The sequence below is a fragment of the Ixodes scapularis genome, unplaced genomic scaffold (assembly GCF_016920785.2).
Source record: "Ixodes scapularis isolate PalLabHiFi unplaced genomic scaffold, ASM1692078v2 PGA_scaffold5__190_contigs__length_132052651, whole genome shotgun sequence".
NCBI lineage: Eukaryota > Metazoa > Arthropoda > Arachnida > Ixodida > Ixodidae > Ixodes > Ixodes scapularis.
This window is the reverse complement of record NW_024609880.1, coordinates 75,212,789-75,230,627: the sequence shown is the minus strand read 5'-3', so window position 1 is coordinate 75,230,627 and position 17,839 is coordinate 75,212,789. Positions and strand designations below refer to the sequence as shown.

At 50.2% G+C, this 17,839-nt stretch overlaps 1 protein-coding gene across 3 annotated transcripts in view; it reads right to left on the bottom strand.

Annotated features, from left to right (window-relative positions):
- Positions 1-463: 463 nt before the first annotated feature.
- Positions 464-17,839, bottom strand: part of LOC8024648 (neprilysin-1-like) — a 30,015-nt gene continuing 12,639 nt past the window's right edge. For all 3 annotated transcript variants that reach the window (XM_040220204.2, XM_040220205.2, XM_040220206.2), the window contains exons 5-10: positions 15,527-15,730; positions 13,827-14,066; positions 10,435-10,638; positions 8,742-9,058; positions 2,527-2,671; positions 464-1,265 (exon numbers count right to left, since the gene is read on the bottom strand). In XM_040220204.2, the coding sequence (XP_040076138.2) occupies positions 786-1,265; positions 2,527-2,671; positions 8,742-9,058; positions 10,435-10,638; positions 13,827-14,066; positions 15,527-15,730 (1,590 nt within the window). In that variant the 3' untranslated portion in view covers positions 464-785. The remainder of the gene's footprint in view (positions 1,266-2,526; positions 2,672-8,741; positions 9,059-10,434; positions 10,639-13,826; positions 14,067-15,526; positions 15,731-17,839) is intronic.

Here is a 17,839-nt window from a genome sequence, read left to right as displayed (position 1 = left end):
GGCGCGTCAAACTTAAATCTGTCTCACTTTTTTTTTCTTTTTTTTCAACAAAAAGTACGGCACTTGGTAAAAAAATATTTTCTGATCTTTAATGTTCAACGTCTCCCCTTGCACTATGGGAAAACTGGTGAGGAGCTTTTCGCGACCCCCTTTCAATATGGCTCGGCGGTTCTCGAGTAATTGGCCCTCTTGACCCGCATTGGATCTTTTGACTCGCGTCTGCCGAATCAAGAGATACAACGCGCCAAAAGATTCATTATTGAACCTTCTGACTCGTTGGACCTTTTGAATCGTTGGACCTCTTGACTCGCCGTGGATCTTTTGACTCGTTGGACCTTTTGACTCGCTGGACCTCTTGACTCGCCGTGGATCTTTTGACTCGATGGATCTCTTGACTCGTTGGACCTCTTGACCCACATTGGATCTTTTGACTCGTTGGATCTCTTGACCATAAGCGCTTCTATACCAGTGTTATAATTAACTAAAACGTTTTCTAGCATTTTTTTTTTTTTTTTTTAATCTCTAGCGCGATTCGCACTTGTATTGCTATGCTAGAATAAACGTACGCAGTTCACTGAGTCTTATCTCGACCACGACAGCGGCAACTAAACAAACGAACCTTTAATTATCCGAGAAAGCCTCGCTCGCAAGAAACAAAACGAGATATAAAATAAATTCGTCACATAACCTTAGTTTCACCCACCGTCTCAAATCTATAGCAGGTTGGTTCTATCTACCCCCCAAAAAGAGCGACGCGCGTCCGTCCGCCGGCACCAGGCGACGCACTAATCGTTCCAGACGGAGCAAGTTCTTGCCGGGTTCATCCTAGACCCCTTTTTGCACTTGTAGACGGCCGCGAAACGTTTGAAGTTGCTCAGCGGCAGGTTGACCTTAAACTTGGCCGGAATCCGCTCGCGGAACAGGACCTGCTTGCTCGCGGTGCCGTTGCGCGCGTTCTCGCAGTGGCCCACGGCGTAGTTGACGAAGAACAGCTGGTCGCTGGACATACTCTTGAGTGTCGGAAGCATGAACATGGCCGGCCTGCCCGCCCGGTACGGGAACGAGTGCAGATAGACGCGGTACAGGGGCTCGAGCACGGCGTTGTCCTCGACGGCCTCGTCCAGGTAGTCGTCGACGGAAACGGAGGAGTCTGCCTCGGCAGACAGAGCCTCCGTGTACTGGCGCAGGAAGCACCAGGACCTGTGCGCGAACCGCAGGGCCGTCGCCCGACTCCACGACGGTCGGCGGACGTCGTCGTGCGTCGCCTGGAACGGAATCCGGTTTGCCGTCAACCGTTCCAATTCGCACATACAAATGCCTTCCCTGCAAAGCTCGTTCTCAGCGGGGAAGTTGGCTGTGCCCACATTTTCAAGACTATCTTACGCTGAAGTTGCAATGCAAAATAAAAAAAAAAGTGACGACTTTTTTATAATCCGCTATTTTCCTGATGAGGCATCAGGAAAATAGCGGATTATAAAAAAGTCGTCACTTTTTTTTTATCCACTGGTACCTGTAGTCACTGGCAGAATTAGAACGGTAATGATGTACGTTCCGTTCAGTGGCGTAGCCAAAATTTTTTCTCCTTTTCTTTTTTTTTTTGAGGGGGGGGGGGGGGGGGGGAGGGGGCTAGGTGTTTGAGATGCTCATGACTTGGAGTGAGGGTTCCTCCCTTCAGTAACACTTGGGCGTCCCGTGAGCTTCGAACATGCAGCCAAAGCACTGCGGAAGGCAACGAGCGCGTGCTGATCCCGGACGTCGGACTGAGAGACGCCCCGCCGTTCTCATTCAGCTATCAGTGACGATAAGGCCACGAATAATATTTACGACGGATTCGTCCGCCTCGCGGTTGGATCCCGGCTGTTCCAGTGGCACGATCTGACGGGCTGTCCGCAGTGACAGCGAGCGTATCGAGCGCGATACGAGGAAGACTCGTAACGGAGATAATCTTAGGCAGTTGCGGCGAGGCGTGCATCGTCAACACTTTTAGGCGCAGCCGAAAGGCGTGGTCAAGCATAATCACCTCGAAATCGCACATTCTGATTGGTGCATAAGCTAAAGAGCGAAAAAAAGGGCCGAGAGAGAGAAAGAAATGAAGGGAATGATTGGCTCCTTGCCTTCATTGTACAGCACAAAGAACGCAATCAATAAGACGGTCTAAGGAAGCAACGTCGGAAAGCTGGCAGGGCGGCGAAAGCTTTGTGCTCGCCGGACCAATCAGTTGCCTGCCTTACGTCACCTGACACTCTCCCCCCCCCCCTCCCCTTCCCGCCCTTTACCCTCCTTCTGCACGTGTGTACAAAAAGAGCCACTGCATAGATGAGCAGAGAGGACAATGATGACATGGAGCAAGGCCACCCGTCCCCGACGGTCGACTGGTCAAACGAGCAAGTGGCTTCCACCACACTGTCACCTCAGCGGTGACGGAAAACAGTTATGTGAACGTGGCCTAGCAAGAAAATAGACGGCTAAACTCCCGCGTCAATGTTCGTACGAATCAGTTGGTGCCGCCGCCCGAGACCGTATTACCTGGAGGTCGGTGACGGCGGCAAAGAGCCCCCTGACCGCGTAATGAAGAAACCGGGGCACGTGGATGGGCAGCACGTCTTTCACGTGCAGCAGGAAGCCCATCACGCCGTACGGCAGGAACACCCTATTCGACGTCGGGTCGTACCTGCGAAGAAAAGAAACTGCGTTTTTTTCTTCTTATGTTTTTTTCTTTTTTTTCTTTGTAAAATCGAAAGAAAAAGACAGCTGTATAGATGGATGGCGGGTGGATGAGCTAGCTAGCCCCAAATTATTATTATTATAAATCTTTTATTCGGATGTCGCTGTGGTTTGAGTGGGGAGGGGGAGAGATGGGAGGAAAGTCACATTCGTCGGTCGATGCCGGCGGAGAGCGCGAATCCCCACAAGGAGAGCAGCACCCCCTTGGCGATGGCACGGTTGACTGCGGTGATCCACTCGTGGAGGTCACCGATGCCGGTGGAGACGTGCTAGAGTCGTTGCGGCTGTAGCCCAGGGCAGTTTCAGAGTAGGTGGTATACGGATGGTCTCGCACCAGTGCTGCACGAGGAGCTTTGGACCGGGGTTGATGGGGGGTATCGGGATTCGCACGCTGGTGTCCTATCTTGTGCACGTAGGCGCGCCACTAGGCTAGCACGTCTTCTGTAAGTCACACTCCCGCGCGCGCTTTGTTCAGGAGGACTTGCACGCCGCACAGAAGCCCACGAGGTGTGCGGGCGCTGGGTCGTAGGGTATGCGCTTTCGTGGTCGCTGCTTCGCCGCTTGATCGGCCGTCGCCTCGATGTCCAGCGGATCGGAGCCGTGTCGTGCCAGCGGGACCGGGAAGCTCGGGTAACAGCGGTGCTCCTGGCGCTCGCTCGCCCACGCGTGTGCGGTTTCGTTGGCCATTCCGCCCGCGTGTCCCGGGACCCAGTCTACTCGCACCGCAATGTTGCGAGTACTTTGCGGCAGGCGGCAGGCGGCAGTCGGCCTCGATGCGGTGGCATGCCGTGCCTGTGCGAGGCGTGCGCCCGAGTCGGATGACAGACACTCTGCGGTCTGTGAACATTGTAAACTTGCGAATTGTTGAGTCGGCATACCTTTCCTTTATGTTTTCCGTGGCTTCGAAGCCACGGCTTCGAAGCCACGGAGCGTGTGCCGCTTCGAGTTCGAAGCGGCACACGCTCGCTTTCTCGAGAGAAATGGAATGGCGCGTGCGTGCCGCACGTGAGAGGCCATCGACGCACACCAGCGTATCACTCTAAAAAAAGTCCGTGCGCCTACTTTCCCGCACAACACTCCGAGGGCCAATCACCGCAGCTTACGGTAACAGTTCAGCGAATGACGATGCCAGAACATAAGTTTAGACCAAAAAACGCAGTCTGAGTTGTGACATTAAGCAGTGCGAAACGTCACGCTTGCATTTCTTAATGTCACAACTCAGACTGCGTTTTTTGGTCTAAACGTAAGTTGTGGCATCGTCATTCGCTGAACTGTTCCCGTAAGCTGCGGTGATTGGCCCTCGGAGTGCTGTGCGGGAAAGTAGGCGCACGGGCTTTCTTTAGAGTGTAGCGCGAATCGCCTCTTCGCCCCATGCCGGATTAGTGAAGATCACTCCTTCAGTTAGGTCCGCGCTCGCTTCCGTGGTGTTCTCTGCTGCTTCGCCCGGAAAAGGGCTTGGGCACCCGCACAACACGTCCTTCCACGGTGGGATGCACGGCGGTAATAGTGGCGGTAATTCCCCGTTAGGCGTGCTACGCCGCACGATGCCCTGGCCTGTTCTAGGTACCAGTCGTCGTTGTTGGTGGTGGTTGCTCGCTCTCTCTTCTATAATCTCTTGGAGCGGGAGCAGCCCGCTCCAAGTGAAATCTAGAGGAGAACGACGAAAGTGACGTGGGGGCTAACATTACCTCCTAAAACGGCATTTCAAATAGGGGGCGCTAGTATCTGTTTTTCTCGAGGAGGTAAGGCACTTCCTTCCTCATCAGCACAGTGGTGAGTTGGGCTAGTTGGTTTTGCATTTCAAAAGGGTAAAAACAGCGCAGAAAGACTCGGACAGGGAAGGAGTACACGCAGGGAGCGCTGACTTTCGACTGTTTAATTTCTGAGAAAAGACGCCCACCGTCGTGCCCACATACATCCAATCAAATTACTTCACGTACGTCACATCGTATCAACTGATCATTGTGTCGAAAACTGCTGATGAACGCAAGTTCACAGTCAAATAAACAAATAGAGGGAGAGCGTTCACGAGCGGTTTTTGTCTAAATCTTCAGTTGATATGATGTGACGTACGTGATGTGATGCGATTGAATATATGTGGGTACGACGGTGGGCGTCTTTTTTCAGAAATTAAATAGTTGAAAGTCAGCGCTCCGTGTGTGTACTTGTTCCCTGTCCGTGTCTTTTTGCGCAGTTTTTACACTTTTTAAATTTATTACCAGATTTAGGGTGTAAAAGTTGGTTGTTCTACCCTCTTGGGAACCTTTTTTTAAGAGTGTAGGTTGCTCTGTGATGGCGCGTAAGCTCTCTCGGTGTAGAGTCCTTAGAGGGTGTTGCGTGTGCGTGAGGTTGAAACACACGACTCCATAGCACGCCTTGGGTGCGAGGACGGCTTTAGTAAGAATGGGACGTATGGACGTTCCAGCGCCGCCGAAGCGGTAGCCGATTCGCTAGCCTCAAATAATTTTTGCCCAATGTCCTGTTTTCCGGATCTCTCGGGAGTTACGGGCGCGGCCGGCAGACGCTCCCAAATATGTTGCATTACGCCGTGCAGAATCAATATCGTGACCGAACAGAAATAGAACTCACACTAAAATAAACATTCGGGCAGTGTTTACAGTGCCTGTAAATAGTGTTTCTTCTGTCCACGAGAGCCTTGCCGAGCAGTCGATCGCAGACGTTCTCACTCGTGTTATTTCACGGCAGAGACTAACGGCTGCAGAAGCGGCAGTTGATACTGCCGCTTCCGACACTGAATTCGCGATTCGTTCTTCGGAGTTCTTATCAACTAATGCTGCAATCTCATTAACTTCAGAGGGGAAATGGACTTACGGGAAAACAGGGCACGCGCCACGTTCGGAACTTCGGACTCGCAGCGACACTTCGCGCTCCCTCGCCTGAAAAGGGTGCTTCACCTGAGGACACGCCAAGCCGCGCAGAGAAGCGGCAGAGCGATCCGCGCCGTCACGTACGGCTGCTTTCTTTGGCTTTGGCTGGAACTTACGTATAAATGCCGACAATAAGGCAAATAAGAAACTCGGCTCAGGAATATTTACAGCCGTAGTTTCCTGACCTAAATCGCCGACAGAGCATTAAGGCCCGTTCACACTCTTGCGACCGAGTACGACTGAGAGAGACGAGATCTCTTAAGGCCCGTTCACACTCTTGCGACTGCTTGCGACCTCTTAAACCTGGGTTCCTTAAAACTTCTTAAACCAGAGAACACACTGGCGCCATCTATTGGGAAGCAGTGTAAACTCGGCGGTCCGGCATATTTTTTTTTTTATTTCTCGCGCAATATCCTTTCTTTTTTGGCTCGAAAAACTTTTGTCAATGTTATAAACGAGCCTTTTTATGGGTATTACGCACATTTGACCTCGGAAATCCCGCAAAACCTTCGCTTTTGTGAAATGCAGTTCTAGGGTCACCGCATAGATGGCGCCACAATGTCAGTGTGTTCCCTCATTCTAGAAACATTTAGGAAGTTGTAAGAGATCTCGTCTCTCTCAGTCGTACTCGGTCGCAAGAGTGTGAACGGGCCTTTACAACTTCTTAAATGTTTCTAGAATGAGGGAACACACCGACATTGTGGCGCCATCTATGCGGTGACCCTAGAACTGCATTTCACAAAAGCGAAGGTTTTGCGGGATTTCAGAGGTCAAATGTGCGTAATACCCATAGAAAGGCTCGTTTATAACATTGACAAAAGTTTTTTGAGCCAAAAAAGAAAGGATATTGCGCGAGAAATAAAAAAAAATATGCCGGACCGCCGAGTTTACACTGCTTCCCAATAGATGGCGCCAGTGTGTTCTCTGGTTTAAGAAGTTTTAAGGAACCCAGGTTTAAGAGGTCGCAAGCAGTCGCAAGAGTGTGAACGCGCCTTAGGAAGTTTTAAGAAACCCAGGTTTAAGAGGTCGCAAGAGTTTGAACGGGCCTTTAGTGTTGTGCCTGGAACGCGTCTTCGACCGGTGTATCTATCGTATCCAAAGAAGTGGACGTTGGATTTTCACCTGATGACGTCATAGAAGTATCATGCTGTCGCCGATCGCAATCCTGGCGGTGTCACAGCGGCGCAGGTGAATGTGGCAAGCGCCTGTTTTGCTACAGGTCGCTCCCCAGTGCGACAGTCCAAGGAAGCTTCGGCAGCCAGGAGTTGAAACGCCGTGACGACGGCGACATCTCGCGTTCGCCAGCACTCCTATACGATCAACCGCCAGGATCGAGACATCCGATAGCTTGACACTACTGCTCTCTTGTGACGTCATTTGCTGTCACTTCAGGACCACTTTTCGTGTGTGGTCGGGATAGGACGCATCAGGTAACCCGCGCGGGGCCGCAGTGATTTAGCCCGACGATCTCGACCAGTGAGTAGGCGAATTCGCTTTCGGGAGCGGAACGAACTTGAAACTACGGCCTTTTGCAACATAAAAAGCGCACGAAGGTCTCTGCCCACAAGTCGCATAAGCCCCTTTTCCCGTGTCTGCTCGCCTGTTATCCTTGGGTCGGAGACAGGGTGAAAAGCAAACGAAGACGAACAAGTAAAATAAATGCCCTTCTACAAAAAGAAAAAAATCATTTTAAAGATAGAGAAAAAAACAACGCAGTGGATTACGATATATTTACTAATTCAGCCTACAAATAGTACAAGAGGTCTCGAAGTATTGCGAATACCGACTGCCAAAACTCTCCACGTTTCTCCTCTACACCTCTGACCTATCTAGCCATTCGAAACCCAAAAATGGAGGCCCTATGAATAAGAGGTGTCGTAGGCGGAGCTTCTCCACTTATAATCGACCGTTTCCACCACGTGACTGCACGCAGCCAATCGTGGAGCCCGTTTCATATCCAGCAACGAGTATTGAACGCGCGCTACCCTCGGACCATCCAGTAACCAGTGCTTTTTGACACTCAAAAAGCCTGTGAGTTCACTTTCCCGCAGAACACGGAGACAGCCAATCACGACAAACAACAGAAGTATCCGAGCAAAGGCCTACTCTGAGAATACAATTTTGAGATTCGGCGAACGACGAAGCTGAATACATGCTTAGACCTAAAAACGAAGTCTGAGCATGGCGTAAGCTTCTTGGTGAAATTAGGGCGAAGACAAGATAGGAAAAACCTGAAGACAGGATAGAGCGCTACTTACAGAAGGCGTTTATTAATAAGTGAGAGAAAGACAAGAAAGAAGTACCGACAGCTAAAGGAGAAAGACACATAAACAAAAAGACATGACAAATTGTCAGTAAAGGAAGGGGCCGGAGAGAGAGGAATAATGACAAACACTGTCAGCACTTCTTTTGTCTTTCTCTCACTTTGTAATAAACACCAGTAGTAAGTAGCGCTCTATCCTGTCTCTGCGTTCTTCCTCCCTTGTCTTTGTGCTAATTTTACAAATATGTATTACCAACTAGCCCACCAGACGATTTTAATACATGTCATAGGCATGTGAAACATCATGCTTAAGGCCCCTTCACACACTTGCAACCGAATACATCAGAGAGAGACGAGACTTGTTGAAACCTCTTAAAATTTCTTAGGACGAGAGAACACACTGGCACGCTGGCGTATCCGGTGAACCTGGAACTGCGATTCTCAAGAGCGAAGGTTTTGCGGGATTTCCGAGGTCAAATGTGCGTAATACCTATAAGGAAGGCTCGTTTATAACGTTGACAAAAGTTTTTCGAGCCAAGAAAGAAAGGATAATGCGCGACAGAAAAAGAAGCTACGCCGGACCGCCTAGTTTACACTGCTACCCAATAGATGGCGCCAGAGCGTCCTCTCCTCGTCGTAAGAGATATTAACAGGTTCCAAGGCACTCGGTTCAAAAGGTCGCAAAAGTGTGAACGGGTGTCGCAGCCCCCCGTAGACTTTTAGCTCTAAACATATTTTCAGCCTCGTCATTCGCTGAGTTACCTTCCTAGATTGCAGTAATTGGCTTTCCCCCAAATCCTTAAAAAAATAGACATACTATTATTTTGTTCTTATAGTGTTGGCAGTGAGGACAGTGGGGTACCCACTTATACGACGTGTCCATACTGCTGACGCTCCCGAGCTCGCGGAGACGAGCCGCAACGTCGATGTCGCTGGCGTTCATGGCCGCTGCGGGGGCACTGTTCTGAGTGCGCTGCAGCGCTGCCCAATACTTGCGCTGCACGGAGGTCTTCATGTGGAAGTAGCTCTCCAGCAGGCTGCGCTCGTTGAGCATAGGCACGTCCACGAAGTATTGGCCCATGTCCTCTTCGGACAGGGAGTCGTCCGGACTGAGCAGCGCTACGCTTGCCCCAGACACGTGGTTCAGCGTCAGGTTTAGGTCTTCGCCGGACAGCCAGGATGCCTGGAAGGGGACAGGTCGGAGACACTCCTGAGTACCTCAGAACGCCAGTCAACGTTTCGCGTCTCCGACCGGTGTTCGAATGAGGTGCCGAGGTGCAACAAATTACGTCACGGCATCGTACGGGCATGTCATTCCGTCCGTTGTCGCGATCCTGACGGTGGCTCGTAGACGTTATGGCATAAATACGAGCGAACCTGAGTGTCGCTGTTATCGCGGCGTACGTAAAGCCCCTCGGAAAAGTAACGAAATCCATTGAAAAATGCCACATCTTGAAGCGACCCAGGTGCACTGCCGTAGACGTACAAGTGCGAAATAGCAAACAATAAGTATAAGAGAGTTTGCAAGGGGAAGAGAGAAGGAATGCCTATGACCTATGATGCCAAAGCGGACGCTAGAAGCCCATGTCGCTAATCAAGTAACGCCAAAAACGCAATGTCACGGTTCATCATTGTTTGCGACACAGTACATCCGTGATAGTTCGCTTTCATTCTGTGTGTATGTGTTCGCGTGTGTTCTAGCTTTCGACTGCGCTCTGATGATTCGAGTTGAAACCAAGTACGGAAAAGTCGACCGCTATCTTGGAGCGGCGCTACCGTCGACACGCGGGTGCGAGGGAAAACATATAAATATAAAAAGTGTGCGCACCACGCAGAGGAGAAGTGAGATGTCGTTTCTCATTGAGGCGTCTTACCCAACCCCTGGCTTCTGGAGCTTCTGTGAACTGCTAAGCCGGTAACCGACATTTTCGGTAGAACAGGTAATTGCCACATCCACCTGCGTAGCTGTGCCACCGCCAGGATCGCGGCAGTCAACAGCCTGACGCTTCCATGACGTCATCAGGCGGAAATCGAGGGGCCGAAACTGAAAACGCGATAAACACTCGGAGACGTGTCCCAGGTACCATAGTTTCCTAAAAGACTCGATGGAACTCTGAGGCTAGGCTCCTTTTTTACGTTCTTCTTAACCGCTTCCACCACATATTCGCCTCTTGCTCGGAGTTCCATTCAACCAGGCAGTGGTGCTGAACAGAAAGTACTTCATGTCGCCTACACACGCAAACAAAGCCCTTTTACACGTACTCGGATGGTGTCCGCGCGGTCGTCGGAATGATTTCATTCTAAACGTCGGCAATTTGACTAGTGTTGCCAACGTTTTTTCTTCTTTTTTTTTTTAAGTTTTCGTGCGTTAGAGTGCGTTATCAACCATGCTATTGCTACCCCTTCAGCTTGCTTTCTTCGTTTCTGACACGACAAAGCTTTGATCATACTCATAACTGGCAAAAGAGCCTCCGAGAAGACTTTTCTCCTTCGCTCGCACGCTTACGGTGCAAAGGGAGCTTCGACACCCGCGTGTCTCGCATCGCAAGAGAAACCAACCTGTTTTATGTAGCGCCGGGTCGAGCGCTTGGCTCTGGCCACGAGCCCCGACAGCTTGTGCAGGGTGTCCGGGTGGTGCAGCGAAGGGTTCGCGTGGCGCAGCACCACCGTCAGCGCGCTGCCAAACACCTTCTCGACGAGCTGCACACACGCCTGGACTCGCTCGAGGCCCGCGATGCGACGGCCCTCCACAGACAACGGCACCTGCGGGTCGACATCCAAACTGCGCTCTCTTTGCCCATACAGAAGTCGGGACACAAAGCAGTCGATCGCTATCGAGTTGGCGACGCTTCGAAGAGAGTTTGAGTAGACCGTACGCTGCAGACTGCAGGCCTAGCGGGCACGTGCTACAAAAAGTGACTCTTGTCACGGTTGGTGTTTCTAGTTTTCTCGCCCAGTCTCGGGTAATTCATCAAAATAGCAAAATAATAACAGGTCGAGAGCTTGCCACGCCTTGCTCTTCTTCAACCGCTGTGCCCCATGAGGCTAACTTTAGAACTGCACTTCTGGGTCAACGACAATGACGCAGCGCTCGGCAGCCGTAGCTGAACAATGCGTCAGCATTCCGCTGGGTGAACAATGCAGCGTCATCGTGCATGTGACTCTGTTCAGCGCAAAGGCCGAAGTGGGTCAAGCTCGTATCCTCTGAGGACTGCTTTCACGAGAGTGTCGCGTCCCGCCAACGTCGCTCCCTCTCCGTTTATTTATTGTCAATACTTATTACATCACATAAATAAGCAAATCCATGGTCGTTGTGTTGGGTAAACATCGAACTTTGGGGAAAACAAACTATCACTGGGTCAGGCATAATGGGAGAGAGGGCGCGTGAAAAGGCAGCGCTTCTGGCCATGTCTTCGTAGCTTGCATGTGCAGGGGCGGATGTATGGGTCAGACTTAGGGAAGGAGGGGGGGGGGGGGGGGGGGGGGTCTGCTGAGATATGACGTTACGGCCTAAACGTTGCTCAGATCTATTTTGTTGACCCAATATTTGCCATAGAACCAAAAATTAAGCTTTTGGCCGGTGTATATAAACGTTTTCATTTAAAAAAGTTAACCTTGGAGAGCTTAGGAGGAATCGCCCCCCTCCCTCTCTAAATCCGCCCCTGTGCAATGGTGGCCAGAGCCCCAACCAGAGCGCCTCATTAAAGCCGGAACTGGTGCCCTCACCCGATTGGCCGGGAGAGGATTTGGGAGAGGAGCGCTCTACTACGTCACAGCGCGTTTTTATGCGCGTTGAGAAAAAGTTGAAACCATCCATCTTTCTTCTGCGCGCCCGGAAGCCGCAAGGAACCAGCGCGACGTCACGAAATACGCAATTTCCGAAACACAAAAACGTGTTGAAGCTACCCTAGCTCACGCGCTCTTTCCCTCATTATGTCTGACCAAGGGCAAGAGATTCCCGCAATACCCTCCCCTCAGTGAACATAGGGCAGGAGGCGAGAAGGGACTCGCTTCCTCTCCAGCGCTCGCTACGTGGAAAGAGCGGAGGGATTTGAGGAAGGAACTTGTCCTGTTTTTTATTAACCTGCAACAGGGTAGAAATGCTCTCAAGCTCAGTATATATTAAAAAGAAGTACTACAGGTTGTAATTATAGTTGGAAGTGAAATCTAGCCCACGTTTTGTCACCCAGGACATCTGCTAAACGAGGGTCAACTTCTTTTTATAAACTCGTTACACTCGTTCCCTAGCAGCGGTTCTTTTTTTTTATTTTTTACTTGCTACAGTGTAAAAAAATCAACAAAGGAAAAGACCGGGGACTAATTGCTTCCTTAATCTGTGCCTTTTTTAATATCTCTCGTTCATTTTAAAATTACCAATTACGCAGACAAGTGAAGCGCCGACATACTTTTTTTTTTTAATTTTACTTTACATTCTTACAAAAAAAAAAAAAAAAACTTGTTATAAATACATTATTTTTTCTTTCTTTTTATTATTTTTTTTTTTACTGGAACGCGCGCAGCATGCGTGACGCATATGTACGTACGCGTTTGTTAAGTATACATCAACGACCTGAGGTAAAATGTAAACAATTTTTGCACCCTCACAAATGCGTAATCACTGACCGCGCGAGAAGGACAGGACGTCTCTACGGAAGGTCCCGCCTCCAGCACGCACTTTTTGCCTTCCACTGTGCTTTAGCAGCACGCTCGACGCTTACGAGACACCGAAGCCTCGTCGAAGGTAGGGGAAGCGCGCAGAAGGCGGGATCACCGAAGCACCTTCGTTCCCATCCTGTCAGTGACGACAGTTAGCGTTGAAGTTCGTCACGAAAACGTATCAAAAGTGAGCGATAACAGGTACTTCTAAAGTAACTGCAGCAATACTTGAAAAACAAGCTAGCTGCTGGTGACTCGTGGTAATAAAACCTGAGTCTCGGGTTTTATTACCATGACTTCTAAAGTACTTTCCGCCGTATAGGAGTCCTGCGACTGTTTTGCAGCTGCACGATTTCCAACGTGTAAAATATGACAATAGGAGTTACGAGGACAGGAGACAAAGGCTGCAACAGTGCAGCTTGACAAGGCCCTATAGGAAGTATTCACTGGCGGCCATAGCTGTGTGCGCGGCTGCTGAGCGCGTGCTGATGGCGAGATTCCACAGTTCTTTTGTAAGGTGCATTCCGCACCCTCAAGATTGCCGGTCTTAGCAGCCTATTAATGTGGGCTCGTTTTGAGCATGCGCTCTAATGGCGGCCATATTTGTGGGTGCTCTACCCACAAATATGGCCGCCAGTGAATACTCCCCATACAATTGGCAGCCTGGCACTGTTCGTTAATTGTGTTTCGCTCATCACGGTTGAGTTTTCGTCATTTGTTTGTTTGTGTGTGGGCATTTGTCAACGTAATTTTGAGAAGTTGACGGTTACCGGACTAAACTAAGACTTACGCTAACAGTTACTAAAACATTTCATTGGAACTTGGGAAGTATCTATAGTTGCTGACACTGGTAACTAATTACAGTCACTTGAATGCACTTAATTTGTTCCTTTACATCTTTGCCGTGCTCATTTTCTTCCCAGCGCACCATCCACGTTAAACCGGTCAAAAAAAAAAAAAAGAAAGGACCGTTTTCGCATAAAGAAGGCTCCAAGCGCGGGGGCGTATGAACTTCGGAGGAACGTTCTTCCGCTCTCGAAACCGGCCTGGAGGGTAGCGTACGCGAGTGTCGTTTGCAACTCCGCCTGTGCTCCCGCTTAATCCGAGGCACACGCGCCAGCCTCCAACGCTAGGTGGGAAAAGAGCTAGCGCATGCGCAGTACTCTTTCCGAAACATCGGACGTCGCGCGTGCGTCCAGACGTCCCAGTAACTCGACATGTTTTGCCCATGGGTAATCATCGACGGCGAGGTGTCTAGGCTCCATTCCAACTCCGACAGGAGCGGGACGACCCACCAGGAATTCGGCACTGGTGGGCAGCAGCGGCGACATGGCCAGGAGCACCCGGTAGCCGAGGTAGTTGAGGAGCACGGCGGGCGCAGCGCCGTGTGTGATGCGGGCCAGTCGCTGCAGGAACAGCATCGACCGGACGGCCACCCGCTGGCTGGAACTCAGGGCCGCGCTGCCCTTGAGGACCGCGTTGGCGAACGCCACCCAGTCCCAGCGGTCCCCCGAAGGAATACTGGACAGGGACATCTAAAAGACATGTGTGCAAGTCAAAACTCGCCTTACACACGAAAAAAAAGAAAGTGCCTATGCGTTTACTTTTTTGCAAAGCACCCAGATAGCGAATCATTGCAATGGAGGGAGGGAGTTTGGTGAATGGCGGCGCCTAAAATATGTTGAGGCCTACGCTCTAGAAAACGTTTTTGAGTCATCTCCTGCGGAACATGGAGACACAGATACTTAATCACGGCGAAAAATGCCACGGACTCGCCACCCGCTGCATTCACTAAGCTGTCAATTACCACATAAATGAAGTGTGCGATGTGAGGCTGAGCATTGCATTTTACGTGATCGCATCCTTTTTTTAGGTTTAAACTCATTTTCGGACCGTCATTCGGCAACATCTCATCGTAGATTGTAGTGACTTGCTCATCGTTGAAGTTTCGGGCATAGCTGGTATACAGATATAATAAAATCAAAAACAGCGCAAAGACAAGGAGAAAGTAAAATGTGACCGACAGGACACATGCGCTGTGTCCAGTCGGTTTCCTCTTACTTTGTCCTCGCCTTCGCGCTGTTTTTGATTTTGTTATGACTTGCGCCCCGAATGCCCCTCAAAGGGAATCATATATCCCTCCGTGACGTCGCGGCCAACGCGCGAGGAGGGTCTTGCCTTTCTGTACATATTTGCTTTATCTTTCGACTTTCACTTAGCATTGTGGAAGCCACGAGAGGGAGATTAGAGTTTTCCCCCTCCGATGGAAACAAATACGACTTTCGGGGATTAGCTTCCTTCTCCGATGGATACAAGGGCTGCTTTCAGGGGCTCGGTTCTCCCTCCAATGAATACAAAGGTCGCTTTCTTAAAAAGTGGGATCGGAGACAAGTTGGCATCACTCTGTAGCAGCGGCGTAGACTTTCTATTTTCCCGGGGGGGGCAGGCTGAGAAGTCCTCCCGAGGGGGGGGGGGGGGGGGGATTCTGAGCGTTACCTTTTCGCCAGAACTGGACATTGAAGCTAACGAAAGCATGCTGGGATTCTATTTCCCATGTATTTTCTCAATAAAGGCAACGTGGGCGTCATTTTGTTTACATGCCACTACTAGAAGTTCGTTACATGGCACGTAAACAGTGTCTCGGTAAGGATCATGGCCCGGGCCCGGGGGGGGGGGGGGGGGGGGGGGGGGGGGGGGCGCGGGCGCGAGCTTTGATGTCCCCCCGAAGTCTACGCCTATGCTCTGTAGCCAATATCTATCCATTGAAGCGGAACAAGGAGCGTTTCCAGTGAACTCTTCTTTCGACTGCGGAGGGATTCGAAACCGGCGCATCACGCTCGTGGGAGGAGCTTCTCCTAGCTTCTTAACTTGTAACCATCATCGTGAGGATAGGGGAGGCTGGTCACAGGCTTCGGCAATTGAATTAGAAGGGAACACAAGCGTGTGGTGTTTCTTCCGGGTGCATAGTTCCGCACGTCCAACGAACGGCGAGCACCTTGAACAGCGGTAGGCGCTTCCTGGACGGCATGCTTTCCAGGGACTGGGCCAGCTGCCTCTCCAGGCCCACGATGGCGCCGACGATGCTCTCGTGGTCTTTGCCGGCGTAGAAGAGGCGCACCGCCCGCGCCACCAGGTCTCGGTACCAGTCCATCGCGCGGCTTTCGTCCAGGTGCCGGTGCCGCTCCAGAGGCAGGGTCGGCTGCGTTCACGCGCTCCCAATGAATGTCTTCGTTAGTGCATTCACAGTTAAACATCAATCTGAAAAATGATTGCTTAGCTTGCAAAAAGAAACGAGAGAAAAGGACCATAATCCTGTCCAGCTGCAGTCGGCAACCTTGCTGTAGTAATTTAAACGGAGCCCCCCCCCTAACTTTGGCAATCGTGGAAAAAACCCTAACTTGCAGGCTGGCATTTGGAACAAAAATGTTCCAAAAGCCGGTACTCATCATTATAACATTAATGACACCGACTTGACTTTAAAAATAAGTTTAATCGAACCAGACGTTTGGTTTCTCATACAGTATAGATATCATCAGTAATGCCGAGGTGGCAAGAATAAGAAGGCAAGACAACTACCGCTTTCTTAACCGTGTCATTATGGCATCACTGATGATGTCTCCTGCACAGGAGACACGCGCTTCGTCTGATTCAACTGCTCCGTTTGTGAAGTCAAGTCGGTGTAGTTCGTTCTATAATATCCCAATAGTTCCAATCCGACCTTTGTTACACTAAATGAAGATATATTTTAATGAGGACATAAATTGGGCACCGTGACCCCTTATGAGGGGAGTGCCTCCGGCCATTAAACTTATTAGCAGGGTTGTAAAGTACCTCGGAACAAGTAATTACAAATCGGTAACTAGGTACCTGTGTTGTATCTATAAGGTGCAAACCTATGCACTTTTATTTCTTTGTATCTTTACCCATATCTTAGGTACATTGCCCACTAGCTTGTAACTTAGTGAAGTTATTTTTGCAGGTATTTTTGTCCTCTTTAGCCAAATTATAGAAAATAAGAACGGGCAAGCATAGACGGGCTAACGTGGAGCCGAAGGGCACATTCAGTCAGGAATAACAAAAATCGAGATAAATTCAGATGGTCTCAGTTGCTTGCCGTGCTCCCATAATGAACACGCATTTGCACTGGATGTCCATCGAGTGCAAATGCCTATACCACCTGGGGGATTGTTCGGTCATAATCGTAAAGGTCTTTAAGTGGTGCACAAAAGACGTTTCTGAGAACGTCTGTTCTTGGTGATAACTCATTCTGCGGGATCTTAGCCTTCCAGAAATCTAAAAATTATGCTCGTGCCGACGTTATTTCCCTACTCAAAATGCGAGCGAAGTTCGTGCCACACCCCTTTCTGAGCGGAAAAATCTGGAGCACAGATTTCAGCGGAGGCGCCGGCGGCGTGACGACGGGGACGCGTCAGCCAATCGCAAGCGCAGGCGCTCAGAAAGGGGCGTGGCACGAACTTCTATCACATTTTTAGCGGGGAAATAGACGTAGCACGAGCATAATTTTTCTATATCTGGGATGCTAAGATCCCGTAGAATGAGTCATCCCCAAGACCAGACGATCTCAGAAACGACTTTAGTGCGGACGACAGATTTAAGAAGCCATGGAGGTGCGACGACTGCAAAAAACACGACGGGAAGGGCAGCCAAAAAGGCAAACCAAAAGAGGACCATAACACTGTAGTTATCCTTGCGGGCATAAACGCCAAACTGGTCAGCCTACAGTGGCGCCACAAGGTGGGCTGGGGCGGACCGCTCCGGGTGCAGCGCTCCGGGGGGGGGGGGGGGGGGGGGGGGGGGTGGCGCGGCGGGTTACGAGGGCCACGAGAAGGGGGGGGGGGGGGGGGGGTCGCCGCTGATTCTAGTGAAGCCACTGGTCTCATGACTCTAAAAGAAACAGTAGAGAGCATCGAAAAATCCCAACACCGCACAATTATGCTTTAGAAAATATATTTTAACGGAAGCAGCACATTTAGTACAAAAATAATTTAATCTAGAAAACTTCGAGAATAGAAAGCAAGTTCTAGGTGTATTTATAAATTTCACCAAAGCCTTTGATGGTTTAAATCGTGGTATCCGACAACACGAACTTGAACTGTATGGTTTTCGCGGTCGCGCACTAACACTTTTGCGTTCGTACTTTAAACATAGACAACAATATGCACATTTAAATCGTGTTCGTTCTATAGTTAAACCAATTACTTCTGGTGTTCCCCAGGGTAACATATTAGGTACGCTCCTATTCTACATATATGTGTATGATATAGTTAATAGTGACAACGAAGTAAAA